The following is a 26,462-nucleotide window of genomic DNA, read 5'->3' on the forward strand; positions in this document are numbered from 1 at the left end:
GATTGTTTGGTCTAATGCTAGCGAGAAAGTCTTTGAATTTTTTTCAGCCATTCCTATCATACCTGCACAACTAACTACAACCTGAATACTTCCCTGCAAACTGGATTTGAAGCCTCGAAGCTACAAACACAGTTGAAAATACTGCTCAGAGAACAACTTTTTGGCAGCTTACAGTTTCATTGCTCTGAAGTCAAATACAAAATTAAACAATCTTAAATTGATAGTAAACGTTAATGGACTAACCAGAATCCATACGTCCTTTTTTTTTCCCCCCCTCCATTTTTTAAACAACGTAGGTTTTGTGTGGTTTTTTCTTTTTTTTTTTTTTTTTTTTTTTTGTAAATTCAACAGTTTTGTCTTTTGTTGTGGCACAGAATTATACAGTACTAAGGTAATGCCAACTGGTAAGAAAACAAAACAGTGATGCCATACAGACTCACGAGCGACACGGGACTGCCTCTTAACGTCCCTCGCTACCAGAGCGGTTGCTGCACAGCCGCACTGCAAGGGGGCAAGTCATCTTTCAGTTTGATACTGCACCTACGACAACCTCCTCGCTGCCTGTGTAGGCTGGCCTGCCCTTCTGTGAATGGATTTGTTAAGCTGCTTCACCAATGCGTTAGACAAGGAGGACTATCCAAGTCCATTACAAAGATTTTTTTCTAAGTCATCAAGTCTTTTCAAGAAAACTAGAAAAGGCAAAGGGGATCGGCTATTCAGAACTGAGCACTAGGCTAATGAGAAGCACCAGCTACTCCATTTAGTTTTCTCTGATGACAGCCAAACATAGCTGTAACTTTTATGTTTGTAGATTTCTGGTGCGGAAAAATAATTAAAAGGTGACACTGGAAAGGAAAAAAAAAGTGTGCCTTGTTCTTCAAAGGCTTAAAGTATTTAAAAGTTATTCTTTTGAAAGGATACCTATGACACTACAGAAGATGCTAAGCAGGTTCTCAGAGATGAGACTTACTCAACTCCAAAGCTAGAGGACCACTTTTAGTCTAGGCTAATAACTTCTGTCCTTCTAGCAAGACTTGATAAAGCTCCCAGTCTGTACCTTACACCTTTAGGAAGAAGAAACACAAATCAGAGATGCGGGAAAAATACTTCTTGCATTTTTATGTACCACAGAAAGGAAAGGGCTTCATCCCAATTGAAAAAAAAAATTCCTTTGCAGGTCACCTTTAACTGAGTTCCCTGGTATATCAGATACCATAGGATTAAAACATAGGGTTGGGTTATGAAGCCTGCATTTTATTTATTGCCCAAGTTTGCAGCTTACAGAAAATGTTTCATAGCACAGGCACAGTGGCAAAAACAGTATAACAGCCGATGGTCAACTCCATTTGGTGAGTATACAGTAGCAGCAATTAAAAGAAAAAAAGTACTCCGAACAGCTCAATACAGATCCAGCTTACCCAGATGGGGTTTTTTTTTTTAAAGAAAAGAATCTTAAACTAATAAATAGATCTCCTCCCCATTCTCCCAAGATAATGGTTTTCCAAAAAACGAGAGGCATGGCAGTTGTGCGTAAGCAGAGACAACAGAACTTCATCTGTCTAGAATAAAAAGGTGCTTTAGATCTATTAGCCACCTTATTTTCTCAATTCCATCATTCCCTAATACTCAAACAACTGCAGATATGTTCAAAACTGTGCCTAAAATCGTATCAGTGAAACAACCATGTAATTAACCCAAATCACCCCTCCCACAAACGCTTAAACCTTCTGAGCATGAGAAAATGTAATACGACTTAATGTCATTGTGGAGACAAGAACCCAGCATCTTTTGTTTCAACTTTTTCCTTTGTTATATATTACAGTGCTCTATAAAATTTTTCCTTTTTCCTTTTAAAGCATTTAGACAATACAAGACTAAAAGATGTCTGGAAATACGTCTTATACAAAAATGAATTTTTATCTTAAAATAACATTCAAAAAGGCACTTCATTCTGTAAGAAAAAATTCAGAGTCAGGTCAACTGCTCTAAGCAGGGGGGTAAAATTGTCTGCATAGTGGGAGGGGAAGAAAGGGAGAGAAATTCAACTGCTGAAATACAAGCTTCTTTTTTGGCATGTTTTAAGAAAAGCTGATCCAGTAAAAGATGTCCATTTATGAAATTCATTAAAAGAGTCCCATTTAAAATAGCTTCTTTTTTTTTTTTTTTCCTTTAAAAAAGTAGTCTGAACACATGACCTTAGGAGTCAGGCTTCTGAAGGCTTAATAGCATCACTCATGATTGTCCTTCGTGTCCAATGTAACAGGAAGATCAAGAGTAGCACTTCTGGAAGGGGTGACCTCCCCAAAGCTTACATTTGAAAGAGCTGAAAGAGATGGAGACACCCTCTGGCAACTGCAATCTAGTAGCAGAAGTCAGTCAAAGTTAAGGGCTACCTGTTGCAGAGTTTATGAAGCATACTGTAAACTTCTTCCTCTTTGCTTAGTCCTTCAAAGAAAGGAATAAGATCTAGCAGCTCTGTGTCTGTCATGTCATCAAACCAGGACTGCACAGGCACCTGAAACAAAGCAACCAATAAATATTAAGGTGACTTTATGATGTGAAAAACACGTGAGTTTTGGCTGTGTGGATGTCCTGTAATGCTCACTGACATCACAGTAATGCAAACTGCTTGTCACTAGCATTCAAGCAGAGCACCAGGTTTGAGTCCACATTTTCTAGCATGCAAAATCAAACCCAAATCCAACTATGAAACGGTTGGCAAGCAGCTGACCTTCTACATGTCCAGGTAACCTACACAACCCAACACCAGACACCTCAATCTGCTCTGCCTCCTTGATATTCAGAATAGACTGGAAGAAAGATACAGGTTATGGAGCTGTACTGACACTTTATTTACAGGCAAATCTTTTTTTCCTCCCCTCTAAGTATTACCAGTGTGAGTCACTACGCATAGGCAACCCTTCTGGCACCAGGCTGTGGAGGAAATATTTAAACAGCGAGTAAAGAACAGTTCTACGATTAAAATATAAGACCTTGAGAGCAGGTTCAGAAAATAATGCATATAATAACACTCCTTAAATATGAAGGCTGTATTTGGGGGAGTTCTGTGTATCTTATCACTACGGAAGTATATGGAGGTCTTTTAAAGACTATCTTGGATCTTGTTACAAGCTCTGGTTTCTGCAGGGACTCCAGTATCAGTTAGCTAGCAGCACTTTTCTATACATGATTAAACCACTCTGACAAGACCCTTAATTTCATCTCCCAAATTTCTACAGCTCATTATTTTCTTGGCACTGAATTCCAAGATACCAAATGATGATCTGGATCACATTTTTAATTTTAACCATGAACATAAATTAGAGCTACAGCTCCCGGTTATTATAAATAGCGACTTTAAACCATGTGTGGCACCAACCAGAAAAATGTTTTCACCCAACTGTTTAGGGCATCACAGTGTTGAGATCTGAATTTAAAAGCTGGATGCTGCAAGATAAATAGTTCACGTAAAAAAACAAAAAAGCTATTCCAGAGAGGCAGGACCATGCAAAACAGTGCTCCTAATAAAAATTTCCTATGTTAATTTTAACAGTTCACAAAAAAGGCAGCCTAAAAAGAAAACATTGCACAGCCTGGTTGTTTAAAAACCAGTAGATCTAAGATGAGTTCCAGCTTGCTATCCTGGCAGCTACAAACCAGATGTGAGCATCTGTACTGATTGATGGAATGGTCTGGCACTTGCTCCATCCATTGCTGCATAGTTTCTGGGGCTGATATGAAACCCACGCTGAAAATGTGCATTGCTCCTAATTATTCTTCCTTGAAGTACTGTTGCCTGCCTTTTATCCTTGTTCCTAAAGCTTGATGACCTTGTTGACTAACATTTCTAATTATGAAGCGAGTTATCACACAAATACTTAAAAGGAGAAGCATAACAGCACAACAGGATCTTGACTTTTTTTTCCTTCTTCCCCTTAGCCACAAATACAGAACTCAGATAGTAACCAGTAAAGCATTAGTTATCTCGTCTAATAAAATATTTTCATTCACACAATGAAAAAAGATGGAGTACCAAAAACATTTCAAGTAAAACATCCTTTCTGTAATCACCACTCCAAAGAACAGAAAGTATGCTGGAGGGCAGCTTCACTTTTTAGAGTGAGGTTAAGTTATTCAGGGTCTACACCACTCGGTTATTTCTCCAAACTGATGGACTTCATGCCAAAAAGCTAAAACTGAAAGCAGATGAACAGTTATGACACATTGTCAAGATCAGTTTGCCCTGGTCCTTCACCATTCGGCAGTGAATACTAGAACCTACCTGCAGCCAAAGAAAGCACATAAACTAATACAGGTAGCATTCTGAAAATCTATTTTCTGAATCAGAAAGTCTGGGCAAGGACCAGAAAGATAAAGTCATGCTTGAATACTTCAAATACCAAGAATACTTACTGCATTTTCAGGGTGGAAGATGTAAGATGCAGGAGAATTATCTACTATAATAACTTTACTCAGTTCACGTCCCAGTCGACTCAGATCCTTCACATAATTTCCTCGGTGGAAAACACAGGATTCTCTAAAGAGCCTTGCCCTGAACACACCCCAGCGATCCAGTAAGTCGGCTACTGGGTCTGCATACTTAAAAATAGAAGTTAGAAACATGAAGTTAGCAATGTGTAGATAAGGCTAATTCACAGAACTATACAAAGAAGGGACACAATTCATTTTCTTCCCTGTTCCTTGTTAATTAACTTACATATGTGCAAACCTGAAGTGATTAATGGAGAGAGAACACAAAAGTAGGATGGTTATCTTTCTGTGGAAAGCTAACTTGCATGCTAATGGTTTCTGTGATTTGTTGATTAGGTTTTATTCTTAGGGCCAACTTAAGTTACTCTAGGAGTTGACGGATCCAGAGATCTCACCTAACTACCATAAAAACAACCAATGCTATCAGAAAATCTATATAAAGCCATTTCCCCAGCTGATTTATTTCCATGTGTCTCAAGATAAGCTAGAATGAAGGTACTGAGCTTGATCTGGCTTTTTTCAAATGATGCCCACGGAGCCACTGGGTCAGTAAAATTACCAAATTGCATAATTGGGCCATAAAAGATTCAGACAAAGATGTTATTATGAAAAATACCTATGTACAATATTGGGAAATTCTCATTTGATATATAAGATGAGGCACAGCTTAGAATGCAACAACTGATATAAACAGTCCAAGGAAAAGTATCCACATAAACCAGAACATGAAGTAACCATGTACTTGAAAATGGCAGTTGTAACCTATTTTTGCAGGACAGGAGTTACCATTTTCCTGTATTTGCAACCGAGAAACAAAATTCATGTTGAAATCAATCATCTCTTGACTATGAAAACTGACAGACATCTAACTGCAGTATGAAATTGTTCCGTTATTTAGGATTTTCACAATGTGACTGAACAGAACATGGTAAACAGAGCACAAGGAAGAATCCTCTGATAGAACAGGCACTATAGCAGATTGAACAGGGTCCTGTCCCCTTCCACCATCTCTACACTAGGTTGGAATAAAAGCTTACTATGCTAGAGTATTATTTAGGAATAATCAATGTAATTTTACAAACAAGACACCACAAATACAACACACTGAAAGAAGTGAAGAATTTAAGATGTCTCCTACTGTAACGTCTACCACAAAACTACCTACGAGGTACTACTGCTACCGGAGACCAGAGGGCACAAAATATTCCTGTTGATGTTTCAAGCTTTACACAGTGTCTGATTTTTCTAACTCCAGATTGCAATTGCACCTTGACAAAGCAAAACCGTGTTCCCAATTTTCAGACGCAGTAAATTTCTGAGTCACCGGCTGATCGTGTAGACAGCGTTAAATACAGCGTATTTTATTTCATGCCCAGCTTTAATATACTGCTTTACTCGCACGCTATTTGTTCTAATTTCTCGCTATAACCATGGTAACTTGTAAGCCTTTCATATTGGCATTATGAGCAATGCATGGAGGCTACATTATGAGACAAGCCCATATGTGATGGTGTTACCATGGAAACACTTACCCACACACTAGAAGACAAAGTATACACTGTCAGACAAAGAAGCAGAAAAGAAGGGGAAAAATTAAGATAGTACCAACTGTGGAAATAATTATCCATAGAAAACCCAACCAGAAGTCCACTGACCAGCACCGGAGGGCTAATGGGACGAAGAGAGGGACAAACCTTGGCTAGACTGGCTGTGAAGAGCACACATTCAAAGAGCTCTCCCATCCTCTGAAGAAACTCATCCACATGTGGTCGTTTCAATACATAAACCTGGAATGACAACGACTATTTGGTCAAACAGCGTTTAGGGTAAAAAAAAAAAAAACAAACCAAAAAACAATCCAAAACACTCCTGTAATCCTAACCCGTAAAGAAACAAAAGTTAGCATAGAAGCAGTTGAAATGAAATGCTGAAAGGAAAAAAAAGTGTACAAGATAAAAGCAGACATCCAATAATGAGAAATTTGAATGCATGAGCTGCCAAGACCCATGCTGATTATGCAGTTGCAAATACTGTGCATCATCTGGAGTGATGCTTCTTGAAAAATCTCATTAAAGGCAAAGAGAGACAGTAGGGCCTCTCAAGAAGTGAGGATTCAGATCTCTCAACCGAAACGATTTTGGTGCTTGTGTCTTCAGCCCTGAAGAGCTTTACAAAAAGAATAAATCTAATGAAACCTTTATGATGACAGGAATTGCACAATAGGGAACTGTTTTCTTCCTGTGGCTAATTCTTTCATTTTCTTTTAAATTCCAGGCGCTAAGTACCGTATCTCACTCCGGAGAGTTACCAGTGACCTGGCTCTGCAGAGAGCTTTCACCAAAAACCTTCTTAGCACCACGCAGAACGTCTAGCAAACGGCGCTTTCAAAATTCAGTGGCAAAGACCACAAAGTCTTCTACTGTGACCTTGCCATAAAGATGATAAAAACTCAGGATGTCTTTCCTCTTGAGCAGCTTGCTTTCAGCAACGCTATATTGCCTTTTTGCACTGACAACCATACAGGCAAGCTCGGCTGCCTACTGCCAACAACCCGACTAATAGCTGGTAGAGCCTCCTTGCCTTGCAGGGAAGATGACTTGCGTTCACAGAAAACACCAAGATAAGATAACTGCTGCTCAGAAAGCTTACAAGGAGTTCACAACACACTGGGAAGCTGAAGAGGGGAGTCTGCTTGAAAAATATTTATCTTGTTTGCACTTAGATTAAAAGTTTGAGAGAAAACACTGGCAGCACTTTATCTCCTTCGTTTGGCAAATAATCTTAATACTGGAAATTTTAAGTGGAGAAGTCTGGCATATAGCTGAATTCAGGGAGAACTGCAAGACTGATGCAATTTCAGGAATTTCTTTCTTTCGTACGTAGAACTAGATTAATTGTATGTATTTTACTAGATTCATACTAATAGAGAGGTAAAACACATAAGGCACCCAGAGAAAAAGCCTGAAGGAGAACAATATGGAAATGCCAGCTTGAACTGAAGTGTAACAATTAAAGCCTTTAGCAAAAGAATAAAGAGAGTTGTGTAATAGGGACTTGAAATTGAAAACCTAGATGTGAAAGCAAAGTTTTATTAAAAACATGTATGATGGAGCTGTACCTTCATGACCAAAGCAGAAATGTTAATTACTTTTCCACTTTAGCTTATAGCATGAAGACATGATCTGCTTTAAGTTATTTCTATGAAGTTTAGTTAAACTATTTCTGGCCCCTCAAAATCAAGCAATACATTCAAACTTTGATACAGGTAACAATTTATAACCCAGATTTGTTTTTCTTTTCTTTAAACAACGGCAGCAGCACTTAACCAATCAATTTAAAAAATGTGTCATTTTATGAATTAAGGACAGTTTAACAGACGTACTTCAACACTGCTCTCTTTCCAGATAACTACAGCAAAGTTTCCTGTCTTTCACTAGGCATAAGCCAAGTGATTTCCTCTCCCATAACAATGCAATTAATTTTTCACTTAAATCTTACTACACAAAGTTGTTCTGTAGTATTTCCTTTCCAAATTATATCTTCAAATTTTTGAAGACACAGGTGGAATGACAGCTGCAGTCCCTCTGCGTTTGGGTACCCAGAGACTACCCAACTTGCCAATTAGAAGAGGAAAGACAACAGGATGCGAGTTACTCCTTCACTCTGCAGTTTGTAAGAAGTTCTTCATTCTTTAGCCTTAAATTCTATTCCTACACTTATTTTTGAGGGCACAAAAGGGACAACCCAAAGTCTTAAAGTCATTCTTGGATAATTAGTACTGGAATCTAGTATTAGTTTCCCTTTTACAACCTCGTGATTTCAGCCACAGGAAAAGAAGTCTCCTCTTCACTCTCCACCTCTATCTATTCCTGTGTCGGTGAAGTATTTCCACTTGGAACGCAATTACGAACTCCTAAGCCAAAGATATGAACTTTGCTGCTCGCCACGTAACCCACCTCCTCCATGAAGAGAGCATACGGCACATCAACCCAGCAGCTACAGACCGAGAGCTCCTTACCTACAGCCTGTGCACAGGAGAGGGCTTACAAAAGCAAGTATTCGCAGTATGCGCTCTTTTGGCAATTTGTAGGTCTCCTAACACTGCAGCTAGTCAGCATTAGCTGTAAGTACACAGCGTTTTTAAGTTGTATTGTCTCCCTTCTGCAGTTTAGACCTCCTGATCCACCACGGAGCATCCTCATCCTCCTCTGCTTGAGCTTTTCTTGCTGTTCTGCCTTAAATGTTTCCTACTGGGCTCTGGCCAACAGATCGGCGCCTCATGTTAAACACCTTATTAATAATAAATGTAATCTCTCAGGATGAGGTCTCACCGAATTTTTCCCTTAACTCTCTCCCTCTCTAAAAAGACCCAACTCCTTCACCCCCCTTTTTTTTGTAACAACACTGGGATTTTCTGCAGAATAACGTATCTTAATACTCTGTATGGTTATTCCCCTTGAAGTTTTTTTTGAGAAGTCTTACTTAGATCCTGGAAGCGACTGCAAGTGTACTGGTATCCTGGGCTACAAAATCTCTTTGGTTTACTTCACATAAAAAGCTTTCTTCAGCTGACAGAGCAGCTCTTTTCTCCTCTTCCTCCTCATTTGGAATTTTTTCCCCTTTACTTTGTTAGCGGCTGGACTTGAATCTCAATGCCGCATGGTTATTTGTGGCTTGGCTTTTTCCTCTGTTGCCTGATGTCTTCAGTTTAAGTCTCTAGACTAACTGGCTCCTGGCATTTTTCTGAGACTTATATACTGTCTTCAGGGCATTAAAAAAAACAATCCTCCAGTTTTTCTGTATTGTATGCTCACTAATTTCTTCCTTATCACAGTAAAAATTTAGAGGAATACAGTCTCTCTTTTTTTAATTTAAAATGAACCTTACTCTTAAAATGTTAAGGCACAAATCAGGCACTAGGCATGTTTTCACAGGATTCTGTACTTACAGCTGCTAATGGCAGAACACAAGTAATTATCTTTAATTGTTTTCAAGCATTTGGTATTTCCACACACATTTTCTATAACTCAAAGCAGTCTTAACCTGAAAAGACTTGGTATTTGTAAACCAAAAGAGAAACCCAGCTCAATTTTAAGCAATTAAATAGGACACAAGGAACTCCCTTTCAAAACCGGCTTTACAATAATGGAATCTCCAAGTAATGACAAAAGAAATCTGCCCATGACAACCCAAGCTCCTGTAATCTCCTGTTTTGTGGGCTGGATGCTTCTTCTTAGCAGAGAGCAGAAAGTAACATGCGTCCTTGAGCCTCGTCTTTTCTGGTTCACACAGTCGTGGTTGCCTCCCAGTGCAAGTAACCAAGAATAGGCCAGCTAGAAGGGATACAGCCTATCCTGGATTACTTGAACCAGGCCACAGCCTTCTGCAGGAGAATTAAGGAATTTCGTCCTTTATAGAGAGAAAGTTTGTTATTTGAACAGCGTTTTCCCCCACCAATAGAAAAAATTTTGTACGTTACAGTCAAAGTATACACATCAAACATTGCTTTAGCTTTCAACAACCAAAAATAAGCACTTGTTAATGGAATACAAAAAACACTTAAAAACTGGTTTTACTCAATAAATTACATTCAAGAATGAAATTCCAAGTATTGCTGAACCAAACTCTTCTTGGCTGCCCTCTTCACTCTCACACTGACAGCAAGGCACACAGGCATGGCAAATGAATTTGGATGAAAGACAAAGCAGCACAGTACCCTAAAAATCTTTACCCATTGTGGATTAAAGCTATATTTAATGCACAGTTTCTAATCTGGGGATTGTGATCGCTCTGCACTTGTTAAATGGAAAGCACACTCCAGAAGAGAGGACAAACACGTTGGAAGTCTTTTCACCAGCCACTATCTTCACCCTCAATGAACTTCCTCTAAAGAGCACCCTCAGTTGCAACACATCTCACTGGACTTCCCACAGTTTTTTCACTTAAAAATTGGTAGAGTAAGGGACCAGCTCTCATTTCCTTTTATTCAGAGAACCAGAGAAAAACAAGAGAACTGGCCAGAAGAGTGTCAGCTTGCATTAGAACTGCCCTTTTGTATCTGTGCCATCATTTCCCACACAAAGCAGGGATTCATCTCCTGTAACTTCAGCTGCCCTGTGGACAGGCACAGTCTCTGTAGGCATCTAAAGACCTATAACAGAAGGAAAGAGGGGTGCCTCCACATGAGTTATCACAGAATCATAAAATAGTTTGGGTTGGAAGGGACCTTTAATGGTCATCTAGTCCAACCCACCTGCAATGGACATCTTCCACTAGATCAGAGCCCTGTCCAACCTGATAAAACAAAATGAAAAATACTTTCTAAAGACAAGGTAAATTAAGCTAGAAAAAGAAAGATGGAAGAGGGACAAGTGTTCAGAAAAACTGTTTTTTCATCTAGGGAAGCTGGTTTACTCAAGCACCCGTTAAGATGATCATTTGAATTGTCCTCCCTATAGAAGAACAAGAGCCTCTCTAACCTTTGGATTATAAATGACATAAGGGAAAATAAACTCCCCAAACTATAGACAGCCTTTTTTGAATACCTCCGTTGCAAACAACAAATTACAACATTTAGCATGAACAAAGGCTGTTTAGGTAAGTCAGTCTCAAAACTCTTTCAACCATACGGCAACTGAATTTGCCACAACTTGTCGTTTTGGTGTATGAGATATGAAGAATCTTGTATAAGTTCAAGTTTCTTTCTGAATAGGCATTTCTGAGTGCTCTTCTCCATTTGTTTTCCATGGGGTTCTGTCTACGGCAGAGTTCAAGTACAACGATACTCTGTCAGACAATCTCTTGCTCGCTAAGATACCAGGCTTACTGGTAAAGCAGGTAGGGATGTGCACTGCATGCAATATAGCTCAACATTTCATATATCCCATGATATTTTAAACAGGTGGATTAATCTGAATACTCAGATTATAAACTGATAAACAGATAAACTGCTTAAGAAAATGGACAAGCATTATACAGATGAGAATTTCTGACGGGTAACAAAAATTGTTGATATCAGTTCAGTTTATGGTCTAAGTGAATGAAAAAAATTACAGGTTTGAAGTGGAAAATGGTTGTCAAAGCTCTACAGCTTGTGTTAATGCACATCAGACTAAGCCAGAACACCCGCTTTCGCCCTTCAGATTACCACACTTCAAAGAAAAAAAAAGACGACTGCTGGATAATAGTATATTACTTTGCCTGCAGAGGTATTACAAACGCACGAATCCAAGACTTTTACTGTTCTGCATACTGTATAAACTACCCTTAGTTCAAGGACCACAAATTCCTTACAATTAACTTATTTTCTACCACACAGATGCAATTGAGATTTTTACCTATTTTAGAGATTAAGAACTTGAAATACAAAGAGATTAACCAAGTTCCTTCAAAATTACGCAGGAAGTCTCCAGCGTTGAGGACTAACTTCACTTGACCTTCTCTATTAAGAGCATCCTTCCTCCTGTTCATGTTTAGGGTATGCACAAATCCACTCCCTTTGACCAGTTGTTTCGTGTGTTTGTTTTTGTCGTCGCTCCCCCCAGTCATCCTGAATGCTTACGTGCATTATGTTTGGTGAAAAATCTGCAAGTTTGCAGCTGGGGATGGAAAAGCAACAGGCTTTTGAAGTGCTTGACTGTAAAGCCCAAAGAGACTTTTTTTGGGTTTTGTTTCAAAATGTAAATATATAATCATGACAAGCTAAGTGATCACAATCCTAAACTATTCAAAACTGCTAGGCAACCTATTTTATTCCCTTTCAAGAGCATTTTTAGGACCGAAAATGTCTTTATTATAGCACCAATCTCAATTAAAGCCCACATCAAACAAGGACTGACAATATCACAATACAAACCTCCCAAAGCATCACTTAGGTATTTTAAGCATTCAGCTCTGGTGAACATTACAGGTTTAAGTACCCTAGATAGTGAATTTTTCTACATAAAGCAGGCACAGTGTAAAAACTGTCAAAGCGACTATCACTTTAAAACATGTTTCAGTCCACCAGCTGTTATTTAGCAATTATTTTAAGAGTGACAATTACATTGATGTTTTTCATTAACAGGAAATCAAACAAAACTGCAAACTAACTTGATGGTCTATCAATTGTTCCAAGATAAAAATATGAACATATTTGCCCAGGGAAAAATAATCTATACAGAGAAGACAACATTTTAAAAATTAGAAGTATTTAAAATCTCCATTGAAATCACTTCCAGGGAGGATTTTCAACTCAGTAACTACATTATCTTTAACCTACAACAACCAACAGAAGATGTTTCAGTTTGCAAGATTCATATATCAGAAAGGCTCAGCTGCACATGAACCAGTATAACTTGTCTCCAGCAAGAACTTTAATGTCTGTCTGAAGAGGAGAATTTACAGAACTGTAATTTATTTCATTCAGAGTTTTCAGAAATGACTACTGATGAAAGACACCAAGCTAAGATACATGAAGGGGACAGCTTTTCAAATTATGGGTGTTTTGCATTTACCATGTCACAGAGTCTTAAGTGAAGTTCTTTAAGAATAAGATATAAAAATTAGTCTCTTTGCAATTTTTTCTGGACCTTTTAAAGATGCTGAAGTGTATAAAAAGTCCTATCAGAGGAACTTAAATTACTTAGAGGAAGAAAAGGGGACAGAACTTAAACACAGATTACCACAAAAACTGAAGAAATGTCTGTTCTTCCTTGATACTTTTATAAAGCTTTGTCCATATGAACTACCAACAGACATTAAAGGCAACTTACAGCCTGTACGTCTGTGCAAGGAATGAGAAATGCAGTATTCAAGTAGTTTTTTCTGGGCCTAGAAATGTTTGAAAATCCACCCTTAGATCAGTTCCTGTTTGAAATTGTTTTAAAATTGACAGAGTCAAGTATTGAAGTCCTGAGAGAGAGATTCTGGAGAACTGAAAAAGTTAAAATCGAGACTTAGTAGTTAGAAACTACATCCCTGATCAAACAGGGATGCCTGTCTGGACGATACGTTCCAGAGTACACGAGGTACAGGACAAGGAAAGGACATACATGAAAGGACAAGGTATTGAATGTAAAGCAGCAAATGGAGAATGGTAACGCTCTGGGACAGCAAGGACAGTTCCGCTACCAAAACAACACTCAAGGAACAACAGCGCTTACCTGATGTATGGTTCCATCAATTTCAACCGGAACGATGAAATCAGCATTGCTAATTGGCTAGAAAGAACAACGAGGAAACAAATCAATATTAAAAATAAGATCAGAGGGAAAATTTCAGAGGCGTTAAAAAAAAAAAAAAGAGTACTTACTTCTCAGGAACCAGTTAATAGACATTATTGATTACGCAAATCCACTCTGCGCGTGTGCCCTTTACACGCACAAAGTCTTACGCAGCCCTATTCATCAGATACTGCATTTCCCTTTTCCCTCACCTTTTTAAGCTTCATACAGTGTAATACGTTTTATGGCTTGAATAACCCCCACTACCAGGATAAAAATCTACCTGGATAACTCTTTCATCAAGTCTGTGTAGATGATGACAAAGAAATTCAGCTATGTGCTTCACATATTCTGCTCTGGGTCATCAATTCGTAATTAATTAAAGACAGTGGTAAAAGCAATACCTAAAGGTTATATTTGAATCAGGAGCTGCAACAAGACTTAAGTTGTATAGTTAAATGATTCTCAAGATATGATACCTCAAGAACATGCTGTACTAATCAAATTAATCATGTAAAACTGCATTTTAATCCAAAAGGGAAGAGCAGGCACACTCTGTCCAAGTCCTTGAATCCATTTTTCTAGCCTGCTGAATACAAGTTATTTCTTAAAACTTACTGTGAAAAACTGTTGGTCAAGTAAAATTACACTGGAAAGCAGAAAAGTGTCCTTGTAGACAGTTTAAGAGTACACAGTCTAATCTTGGCTAGGCAGTAGTGGTAGTTGGGGAACACACTGCTAACAGTGTTTACTAGTTCAGACAGCCATCAAACTTGGCAGAACCCTTTGGTACGGCTCCTGCATTACATCCGTGATTAAAAAAAAGAAAAAAAAAATCATGTAAACATGCCCGGCTGAAGTTTGTAACTCACCCAATGACCTGCAGCTTGGAAATGGCTGAGACATGGAGCTGCCAAATATAGTTTTAATAGGACTGATTAACAGACAATATGCTTCATGGATAACAGCCTAAAACAAAGGCTAGGAGTAGTCTGGCTGGTAACTGGTTCGGCACTACTAAGGCTGGAAAACATCTTCACTCAGCTCCATCAGTCTTGAACAGACTTTTCCACCTGGTTTTCTGGATCAGACAACAGACTGATCTCAAGTACCTCCAAGGAGGTGCCCCTGAAGAATCTGCAAGACTAGAAACAGTCTTCAAATCCCTCTGTGGGGGGCGAGAGGGTGCCAAGAAAGCAGAGAAAGCAGCCAAGGTAAAAAGACCTGAGAAGCTGATCACAAACTGGTGAGCCTACGGGTGCTCTGTGAAAATGGTAGGAAAAAAGAATCCTGCAGTATTAACCTGACAGCATCACTTTGATCCTTGGATCTGGAAAAACCAGATCCTAATTCCACTGTTAAATGACCTTCCTGCAAGGAAAGTGAAATGACCCTAAGAATTTATACAGAGGGCAACACCTTCTCTCAGTGGCAAAGTAATAAGGAAGATGTTTTGATCTGACATCTGCAAGTGCTGTGTCAGAAGGCAAATGAGAAGCTACGCTGAATCTACTCATCCTGACCAACCTGTATTGGCAACCAAACCTCCAGAACACCACATGCTGGAAAACTCCATCCTGTTGCTGACCACTGTGCTAGTAAGATCTAAAGAATTCCTCAAATACCCGCAGATACAATCTAGATTTTTTTCTTTAGCTGACATCAAACAATTTCAAAGGATATACCCCCCTTTCTGCCTCAGAAAAAAGACGGAGGGGAAGCTCCAATCTGTCACCTGCATGAAGCCCCTCAGACAGAGAAAATGTACTGCAGCACCTCTCATAGCCAGAGCGCAGGTAGACAAAAATGTTCTGAAGCTTCATCTTAAAAGAAACCCAAATGAACTGTCAATAAGACTCAGCCACCAAAGTTTTCAAGCAAGTGCCAGCTCCATGCATATTTTGAAGAGACTTGCATGCACTTGAAGAATTTATATATGCATGACTCCCTTAAGCAAGATAAATACTCTGTAGCAGCAGAAAAAGAATAGGTCACTGCAAGTTGCAGAGGTTTTGAAGCCCACTGAAAAGAAAATACAACTGAAAAAACTACAACTATTACTAAACTTTCTTAACAGGAGCAACACCAATCAGATGTCAGAGAAAACACATTCTGTTGAGACACCTTCATTTTTGCTAACAAATAAAATTCACCCTTAGACTTTATAACACAAACCCTCACGTAGACTTTAGGCACTACGTAGCCTTCTTGTTGGCACAAGTGATAAGGAAGAGAGCATGGACAGGGGTTCTGTGCTTCATCGTGATGGGAAGACAGGAGAAAGGTCTGCAACAGTTTGCTGGATGAAGGTTTCTGGGCTTGCACACATGAAGCACGTACATGCCTCGAGTGGGAACCACAGAGACAGAGCGTGAAAGACGACAATGTATTTCCATGGAAAAAAAATTTACTTCAGTTAAAACTGTTTCTATTTAATAAAGAGCTTCAGAGTTTTCCACGTTCTAGAAGAGCTTCACAGCCAGTTTTGAGTATGACTACATTCCAGACTTGCATGTGGTTTAATTCATTTTATACAAAACCATGTTTACATCTCCTTGATTTAATAATTTATGATTTTTGCTTCTATTATTGTTTTATGATGGGAATGATAACTATAATGTCTATCTACTCCTTTTTTACTCTTGCCAAAGCACCCCAAACTTTACTCCTTTAATATGCGCTTAACATGAAAGACTAGTACCTCCTTAAAGCTTCACAAATATGCAGGGGCATAAAAAGACAAGAATTACTCTCCTTCAGATGTTGCTCTCTTCATAAAAGAGCACTTTAAATACTCTGCCTCTCTGGTTGTATTAAAAAAAAAATTATCTGCATTTGAAATATGAAGCCTATTTCATAACAGAATTATGAATTCTAAAATATCATATGTTTTAAATAAAGCCTTTTGTACTAAAAGGCACAGATTTATGTATGCTTTTACAGCTTTTAAATGGGGACCTGCCTGGGTAGAGCAGACGTGTTTTAGTGGGAAAAAAAAACCCAAAACGCAGAACACCACAAAAGTAAAAGAAACTGCAAAAGTAATTTAATTATTCAGGCAGAGCAGTGTGCATATAGGTGTTAAAACCCTTGGGTCTTCTGGAAATCCATGGGGTTTTTTTGATCACCCCATGGCCTTACTTCAGCTGAGGTATCTCTGTCTCCCTTTATGAAACAAAATCCAACCGGCATCACCGGCCAGTGCCAGGCACTAAACAACTAAAGTCATTTCCTCCGCGACTTGGTTTTTTCTTACATAGTCCTATCATAGGCCTTCACACTGAGATAACGCCATCGTAGCTGTAAGACTCTAATACTGCAGAAACTCCAACATTTGCCCAACACTATTTTCTTCACACAGAAAAGGACTAGTTTTCCTAACACAAAACATTATTCAGTGTTCAAGACTAGAATAAGCTTTTGATTTTTCTTAAATATATATTTAAGATCATTTAAATAGCCACTGAATATTACTTGAATAAATGAGATGATTAAGATGAGCCCACTAAGAAAGCACTCTGCAATAAAGGCAAACATCAATCCTACAAGAAAGGATTTACACTATGTCAACCATTAAACACATACTTCTTAGAAATGGTTAAAAAAAATAACCACCTAACTTGAATCTCATTTTGTTTCAAAAAAAACAAACAGAAAAAAAAAAAATCACAGTACAAAGTTACTCACAGCATTCAGAAAACAAACTTATTTTTATACTTCAGGTAACACTAAGCCTTCATTATTTTTATGTCAATTTAGGCTTTTAAATCGAGCTTTCTCTTCCTATTTTTGACTCTCATTTCATTACGAAAGCACAGTCCCTACCTTCCCAATCCAGCTCTGTGTCTAGTACCCTCAAAAAATTCTCAAATGTAAGTGCAGTCTGGGTATAAGATGACAAGGATCTGGCACTAAGGTTAAGAGGTTCCTGTATGCCACCACAAATTGTTATATACTATTAGGCACCATAAAGAGAGAGAAAAATCTTAGTTTCAGTTTGAGGCACAGGAATATTTGTTCTAGTATCTCCATATAAGGTCTTCTTTAAGTCAACAAAGACAGGCCATTGCCAAATTCTAACCACAACATGAATTATGGTTTGCACATTTAAATGCTGGCAACTAAATATTGCAGGATTAAGATGTTCAGGTTATGCTAGCAGTGAAAAATGGAGTGCAACTAAAACCCGAAGACTGTTGGTGGTAACTCTAGCTTGCTACTAGTAAGGAAACATACTATTGATTCTTATAAATTCTCCGGTATCGAAGTATAAAACTAGCAGATGCTTTTCATGGCTGACGTTGGCTCATCAGAAATGCTACAACTACTCTGGGCCAATTTAGGTTATTTGTTTCTGAATTCTCCTATTCTAACTTTAGCCCTACTTAAACAATAGAAAAATACCACTACTTCCACCACATGCTGAATTCTGAAGGGTTGTAAAAGTTGCTTCTGCAAGATGACTGACTCATCAGCAATGGTTAAATGCTATTTGCTTTCCTGTTGTAAAAACTGAATGCTTAAAACATCTACGATTGGGACATCAGCCTGACACGGAAAGCAATCTTCTCCAGCAGCAGCACAGCAATCACTGGTGCCCAAAATCTACTGGTTTAAGGTACATCTACCTAGCACAATGCTGTGCTGAATTTCCAGCCTCCTAGACCAACTACGGCATCATCTGAACATCAAAAACAAAACTGTATTTTCAGAGCAACAAGTTCTGTCCCTGTTAAAACCCAGGTCCATGCTGGAACAACGACCATTTAAAGTCATAAAGTCAATAACCATTCCAGGCCTTGCTGCGCTTGGTGGGACTTTCTCAGAATCAAAAAAATAGCAATGTCTGTGTTACTCCCCTTACAGCTAAATTAGGATGAATAATCATAGGAGTAACAAAAAGAACTACCAGGCATCCCGGGAGAGCCTGTACGGCTAGTTAATGTGTCAAGAGGCTTAACAGTTCCTACAACATTCACTGACAGATCCAAGTTGCAAGAGGTGGCTTTTGAATTTACTTACCTTAAATGAACTGTGCACTAAAGTTTCATCTAAATCAATGACCACGCACTTCTTTCCATAGTCTGATGCTGTCAGTTCTGGCAGGAGGTATTTAGCTGGTGGCTAAAAACAAAAAGAAAAGAGGAAGACAACAAAAAAAGAAAAAGTAAAACCTCTATTGAAAGGGCACTCTTCTGCCAACATTACTATTCTAGTATTTACTGGGAACTGAAAATAAATGACTTGAAGTTCAACGTTTTTCTGGGCCCATCGCAAGTACACGCATGGAAATTAATGGCTCATGCAACAGCCATACAGGCTTTTTTTTTTTTTTTCTTTTTAAATGACAGACTTGCTTAGAATGTTCTCCAAAGCATTGGAAATGAAACCATAAACCACCGCTACAGGCTAAAAAATAACAGAGATAAATAGGACATTTGATACAAGGATATCTTTTCCAGTGACCCTCTCCCTAGTGCCTCTGTTGTGGATGCCATTACCCTATTCACAGTCAACGCCATTTCCAGCCACGTCGCCCCGATTTACACAAATTGCTATTTCTGTTCGCCACGAAAGATGTTAAAGTGGAGAGGCCGATCCCGAAGGAAGACAGCATTACTAATTTTAGCTTCCAGGACATGTCTCCACTCTTGTTTTTACCACTTGTGAGGGTGCTGATCACCAGCTTTCATGTGAATTACGTTCCCAATCAAGGTATTAAAATCGCAGTAAGGAAAGCCCTCCTAAACCAGGCTCCTCTGCAGTGCGCTGCCCTTTCTAAAAAACGGTACCAAGCGCATGGACTGACATTTGTTCTGAAAGCAATGCAGACACGGGAGTCTTCCGATGGCTCATCCCCTGCTTTAACACCCCAGTCTGCAATCCCGTCGCGTTTCTTCAGGCTTTGGTACCAGATCCTTCCCGAAACACCAGACACGGGAGAGGACACTTCCACCAGGCGCTGAAATGCTGCTGCCGCTTGCTTCAAGAGGGTTTTTGTTTTGGCTGAGGGAAAAGGACTAGCTTTCTAGGAAAGTATCAGTAGGGAGAAGCTCAAGTCTGAGAGGAAATTAAAATAATTGAGAGCTGGATACAGAACTTCAGAACTTCACTCTTTTGCTATCTTTTTATCTGTTCGGGTGATGTTGCTCTGGTAAGGATGCAACTGCCATGGTTTTTGCTCTTTTCAGTAGCCTTTTGCGGGGTGCTTGCAGAGGGCTGAGGCCACCCCTTCACAGGCAGTGGGTGACAGATGAGTCCAACACTCTGTGACCACCCTACAGCAGCAAGTACAGGTCCTTCACTAGCCACGGAGTAGTTTCAGACATCGTCTTAAATTAACAAATACTGGCCAACGATGCCTACTAAGTTCTTGTTTAAATGAAGCAACTAACAAATGAGATTCTAGACTTAAATAAGTCTTTAGCTAAAGTGTAAGTTATTGGGGGATTTTTAGGCGTGCTCCCTGATATAGTTCCTTACAATTAACATCCACAACGGTTTCTTCAGCTACCAAAATAGAAGCTGTCTTGCTTATAAAGCCACTTGTCTCAATGCATTTTCTCTCAGCACACATCTAACAATGACCTTCAAGAAAAAACAACTTCTACTTAATGCCTGTGAAGTATCCATCCATCACAGTGACCTAACCAGGCCAAGATTTATAGGACATCCTTTCTACGTTATAGAGTCCCATGTATACATTACTTCAGTAACTGCTAAAGCTCTGCCTCTGCTTGTTTGCAACTAAGACCAGATCTAAAGAATTTTGGTTTCTCACTCCTATTTCAAAATCTAAAAGGTATTTAGGCACCTCACCTCAATTTTTCATAGTAAGAAGGATCCAGACTTTCAACCTAACTAGACTAAAAGCTTATTCAAAGAAAAATCAAACCCATTTGAAGAAAATAATCTTTAGAACCCATGTTCTGATACTGATATCTTGTCTTTGAAAAAGAGAAAAATGTAGGAACACCCCAAGAAACCTTAAGCATACTTTTTTTTTTTAAAGAATAGTTCGGTTCATTTTTGTACTCTTCAGACTGTTAGTATTTAGTTCGGATTTCTGAGTTAAGCTGCAGAAGCAGTTCAAAGACATCAGTTTCTTCTGCTATGTGAATTCTTTTTCAAACTGAAAATATCTATAAGTATGGAAAATATGTGGAAACAGGTATTTTTTCATATAAAAATATGCATATGAAAAATATGAGCACTGTCTTACCACAGGTATCTTTGGTTTTTATCTGGAAACTAGTATGCCTGTCATCAGAAAGGGATGGACATACACCAAGGACTAAAAAATGTGAGAACCTTCAACTCTAAGAACCCGAACTGCTTGACTGCACAGTGAGAGACAGCCCATGCCCATCTACTTCATCTACCTGTAGCTCCGCTTTCTCAAAAGCAGTCGCTGGGAGAGGAACAAGCTTACTTGCGGTATCTATGCAGAGATGCTGGTTACTGCTAGAGTTTCTCTCCCTTTCCAGCATTGTTTTAGGAGATAACATGTAATTATTGACCTAGCTTTATCTAACAAGACTATACCTCAAGGTTCTTCCAGGGGCAAGTCTCCCACTAGGGTACACCAGCCTTCCTACAAGCTTTGGCTTCTTGAATTCAATCTGATCCTGTTTTCAAAGGCACCTGGGTCAACAGTTCATACATTTGAAGATCAGAAGATCTTTGCCACCTGATCATTTAACAGGGATAAGGAAACTATTCTGAAGCTGAAGGCACTAGAAGTTGCGAAACTGCTAAACATCTGGTGTAGGACTTTGGGGTGAGGATGACATTTTGAGGGTTTAGGAACTTAAAATTTATACGGATTTTTATATAAAACATATATAAAATTTATATAGGATTTATACGTAGGCTATCAGCCCATTTGTTTTGCTGTTCAAGCTTTCTGATCCAAAGCAATTTCCACGTGCCAAGAGTAGCAGAGCTTTTAGGCAGAAGCAAGCATTACTCAATATTGTATTTTAATTTCCTCACTAATGGAGACATATCCAAGAAGAGTTCTAATTACCAGATTTCCATCATAGTTAATAGCAAATAGTTATGGATCTTTGATAATTTCTTTTTTTAAACATAGTAGCTTTAAAGATATCTAAGATGATTAAGAGTATTTAATTGTGGCTAACAGCAACTCGTATTTACTACGAAATACTCCCCGAAAGACCACAGATTTCCACAGAACTCAGCAGAAAAATAACACGTGGTATCTCAGTACTGTAAGTCCTAGCTCGGCCTTCAGTTCCAATAAGACATAAATTGTATACAAGTTAAAGCTTTTAAACTAGTCACTGTTTGGGATTTATGCATTCCAGCCAGGTCTCATGGCTGATCAGCTTAACAGACCTTGTAGTGAAACGACTGCTGCACTGCTTCAGTCCCGTGGAAATAGTATATTCCCTAAGAAAAAAAAAAAAAAAGGGGGTGGTGGTGGCAAGAAAACAGGACTTTTGGTTGAAGCATAAACAGCTGGTCAACACAAATCTTTCAGAAATTTACTGTATAAAACAATCATAACCTTTCTTCCCTGTAGGCCCTATTTCCCACAGAGACAAGTATCAGAATTAGTAACTCCTTTCTTTGTATACTGGAAGTGTTGGCTTGCCTAAGTGCAGCACATTAATTTGCTGTTCATGTTCCCTTCAATACACACTTCTGGTTGCACCCTACGTAGCTAACAGCTTCTCCCACCAGTTACACATAGAAATACTCTAATAGAAGATAAATTATGCCCACTTAAAACACAGCTGCCAAAAGATGCCAGTTGCTTATAGAACAGGCAGTTCACAAAATTTCATCTAGAAAAAGTCGTAACAAGAAATTGTCTAAATGTAGGGGAGGGCAAGTGAAAAAACAATATCCCAGTGCTAAGATTTAACTTCTGCAGGGATTCTGAGGACTACTTTTGGTACCATGCCTTAACACTGGCATTTTAAATTGAACAAAAGAAATGGACACTTCAACTCATTTTAAGCAGGCGCATGAGTATGGCTTTGTACTTCCATCTACCTTTTTGTTCAGGAGAATGAAAACAAATGCTGAAGTTGCTATGGGTCTACTTTGATTTCTCTACCATACTCCTTTCCAAAAAAAGCTGAGAAAAATCCATGAAAGCACAGGCCGCCTGAGCTACACTTAATATATTTTTAAGTCAGGTCTATCACAATGTGTCAGCTGGTACTGTTTTTTCTAATTTTGTGTTTATTTCAGCCCTAAAAAGAAATAATTTTGCAGCATTAGGAAAAAATCAATTGCCCTGCTGTTTCATCTATGCCTTATCTGTAAAGAGTTTCAGAATATGAGATACAAACAGGATAAAGTTCATCTTTGAGAAAAAACAAAGCCACACTGTTTCCGTTTCCTGAAGAACCTAACTTGAAGCTGGCATGTTTCTTGCTTAGCAGTTATCTCTACAAATAACCAAGTGACAATTCATATTCATTCAAGTTTTTAAATTAAGTGCAATTAATGCAGGAAAAATCTGATTGAACAGAAGATATACTTCACTGATTTGCCTGTATGTATGTAAAGTGATGGAAGTTTTCAAACAGGTGACCTCAGCAGACTGCCAGATTTTATACATGCATGAGAAAGCTCCAGAAAACCTGGTATTTTGACTAGAGGCTTCAACTTGGAAGTTTAATGAGTGAGGAGCAGCCAGTGCTCTTCTCAGAGTCACTAAGGAATTCTCTAAACACTTGAAGTGATGACATTTGCAACGAGCCCTATAAAAAGTAGATGTCCATTTTAATTGTGACCAAGCTCGCCCTGTGTTTAGAGGATTTTTCTCCTGGCATGTACAATACATACAGTTCAAAGAGCCTGTTTCTCACCTGTGACCCTATGTAGCAGACCATCAAGCATTTCTGCCCTTAATGGGTCTTAAACACATGGTCAAGAGGTGTCTTGGAGTGAACCTCTGGGCTCCAGTGCTCAGGGAAAACAGCCCTTGTTAGACTGGCAAAGAGGACCGCTCTAATTTTAGGCATTTTTCTAATATAACGTTGCACCTTTGCTCCTACCACTTTCTTCACAGGCAGCTCACTTCTGTCTTTATTTAGGCTGTTACGTACTGATGCTGGCTGGCTTCTGTTTGACAGCCAGAAGCACTCTGATACTCGGGTAGTAAATGTCACGCAACTGCCTGCGGGTGACGGTTGCTTGACAACACGTGCATGTCCTGCTGGAAGAAGGCGTCAGATGGCACTGGAGAAGAGGAACGAGTGTGTTTAAAGTCACCTGGTCACTGAGAATTCTATGTCATGAGTGCAAAGATGAGTTAGTTTTACTGCCTTATTAAAGTGCTGGGAATGTAGGTCAGCAAAATTGCAGTTGCGTGAAAAAAGAGGGGAAAGGGGGGGAAAAAAAGAGAGGAGGGGAAAGGGGGGGGGGGGAAGAGAGGAGGGAAAAGGGGGGGGGGAAAGAGAGGAGGGAAAAGGGGGGGGGGAAAGAGAGGAGGGAAAAGGGGGGGGAAAGAGAGGAGGGAAAAGGGGGGGGAAAAAAAGAGAGGAGGGAAAAGGAGGGGGAAAAAAGAGGAGGGAAAAGGAGGGGGAAAAAAGAGGAGGGAAAAGGGGGGGGAAAAGAGAGGAGGGAAAAGGGGGGGGGAAAGAGAGGAGGGAAAAGGGGAAAAAAAAGAGAGGAGGGAAAAGGGGAAAAAAAAGAGAGGAGGGAAAAGGGGAAAAAAGAGAGGACGGAAAAGGGGAAAAAAAAGAGAGGAGGGAAAAGGGGAAAAAAAGAGAGGAGGGAAAAGGGGAAAAAAAAGAGAGGAGGGAAAAGGGGAAAAAAAAGAGAAAAGAACCCCCTTCTTCAATTGTTCATTTTCCTACCACTACCCAAATCTAACAGAGCACTGCTTCCACATCGCAAAGACAGTGTTCTAGCAGAGTATCTCATTTCATGTTGGCACCTGACAAAGCTGTGCTTATTTGTCGTTTCAAAATTTTCTTCTCTTTGAATTCTTATTTTGTTAATACCTACATTCACTCTTAGGCAAAATTCTATTCCAGGCCAGAGCACAGCCAGAACATGTTTTACGTTCAAATAACTATTAGTAGAGCACCTACAGTCACCAAACAGAATCTGGCAGGTATGTAAAAGGAAAAGTAATTTAGAAATCGGTATTTTTAACCATCCAAAAGTCTTCTATTCTCAGACTTGCATAGCTATGAATTACATTCATGCACGTGTGCATACGTACACACATGCATGCAAACATACGCATGAGCCACGTAAGAAGTAATTTCATATGAGAAATAACAGGTAAGCAATGAAGTGTAATTTCTAACAGTTCTTAAATCCAAGAAAAAGTGGTGAAGAAGGGAAGTGATCCGCACAGTTGTGGCGATCTCCTGACACTACCGCACTGCAGCATGGACAGGGTTCTTATAGGAGTTTTTGTAAGGTTGGGCTACAGGAGAAGGAAGGGAGAGAGGGAAAAAAAATGGGGCATATTCAGGTCTTCAGGGGCTACCAAACATCTCAAGAAAGAGGGCTGTGTCAGTAACTCCACACACCAGCACTGCTATTTCCTGGAAAACTTTGCCATAATAAAGTATTATAAACAGCAAAGGAGCTCAAAAAAAAAAAAAAGTATTTCCAGCTTTAAAAAGCCTAAGTCTTTATCCACATAAAAAACAAGCAGAAAAAGAGCAGCTCTTTGACCAAAAAAGGTTAAACCTAATTAAATTAAAAGCTTCAGTTTGAAGAACTTATTTTTTTCCCTTCCTTTTATTTAGTTTTGAAAAATAATTCAGATGCCAAATGGCATTCCAAATTTAATCCAGGGAAGATAAGCAGAAATATTAAAGCCCATAAAACAGCAGCTGATACTGAAAGCATCATCTCGAACGAGTGCAGTAATGCAGCTATGGTCAGTGTACTCTTTGTTTCCCTGCAGTGGCTTGTTTCAAACTATGTAGTTTCTAACTCTTCTTTTCAAACTCCAATATAGGGGAAAACTAGATGAAAAGGTTTTTGCAACTGTGTCCCACATAGTGGTGATGAGTCACCTTTGTCTCTGTTAAAATAAGTAACTTCAACTTTTGGACTACTTCACGCATTTTCAAAACGAGAAAAATTCAGAAACAAATTTAACCGAGATGCAAGATGAAAACCATATAAAACCCAAACTTTTCTTTTAGTCCCTGTACAACACGTGCAGTTCAATCCATCTCTGAGTATACAACATTGCAGACAAAACGTAAAATCCTTTTGTTAACATGCAACACAAAACAGACCTGTTAGACTGCAACATAAGATGAATCAAAGCAAAAGTTATGAAAATTATTAAAAGAAAAAGGGATAAAAATACATACACTTGGTATAGGCATGACCTGCATCTGGTCACCCTGGGGAAAAAGAAAAAAAATCACTGTAAGGGTAATGGCTTTTAAAGGGTAGAACAAAGGTCTGAAGCAGTAAATGTAGCACTCAAACATTTTAAACCAAAAGTTCAAAGTATTCAAGAAACCAGGGTAAAAAAAATAAAAACAAGATCTTGCATTTTAGTCGCTGAAATGATTGGTTAGTATATTGGCATTTATGATTTTTAGGAGACTGGACTGGTAAAACCCATGCTATGATTAATAAAGATGATAATAAGGAAGTACCTGTATTTACTGTAACTTTTTCAGCTTTAAGATCTACTAATGGGTATATTTGTCTATTTTCACTGCAGCGACAAGAGGCTCAGCCAGACCTTGGTAACCCACTCCTTGAAGTTAAGTTCACTTGAGACAACTGCCTCAGAAAAAA

General features: G+C 38.9%; 1 protein-coding gene across 1 annotated transcript in view; it reads right to left on the reverse strand.

Annotated features, from left to right (window-relative positions):
* Window positions 1–1,193: 1,193 nt before the first annotated feature.
* CTDSPL (CTD small phosphatase like) overlaps window positions 1,194–26,462 on the reverse strand; it is an 83,634-nt gene continuing 58,365 nt past the window's right edge. The window contains exons 3-8 of the mRNA XM_081996371.1: window positions 26,024–26,056; window positions 18,717–18,818; window positions 13,635–13,691; window positions 6,186–6,278; window positions 4,414–4,647; window positions 1,194–2,515 (exon numbers count right to left, since the gene is read on the reverse strand). Of these exons, the coding sequence (XP_081852497.1) occupies window positions 2,390–2,515; window positions 4,414–4,647; window positions 6,186–6,278; window positions 13,635–13,691; window positions 18,717–18,818; window positions 26,024–26,056 (645 nt within the window). The 3' untranslated portion in view covers window positions 1,194–2,389. The remainder of the gene's footprint in view (window positions 2,516–4,413; window positions 4,648–6,185; window positions 6,279–13,634; window positions 13,692–18,716; window positions 18,819–26,023; window positions 26,057–26,462) is intronic.

The sequence above is a fragment of the Phaethon aethereus genome (assembly GCF_964289735.1).
Source record: "Phaethon aethereus genome assembly, chromosome: 2".
NCBI classification, from domain to species: Eukaryota; Metazoa; Chordata; class Aves; order Phaethontiformes; family Phaethontidae; genus Phaethon; species Phaethon aethereus.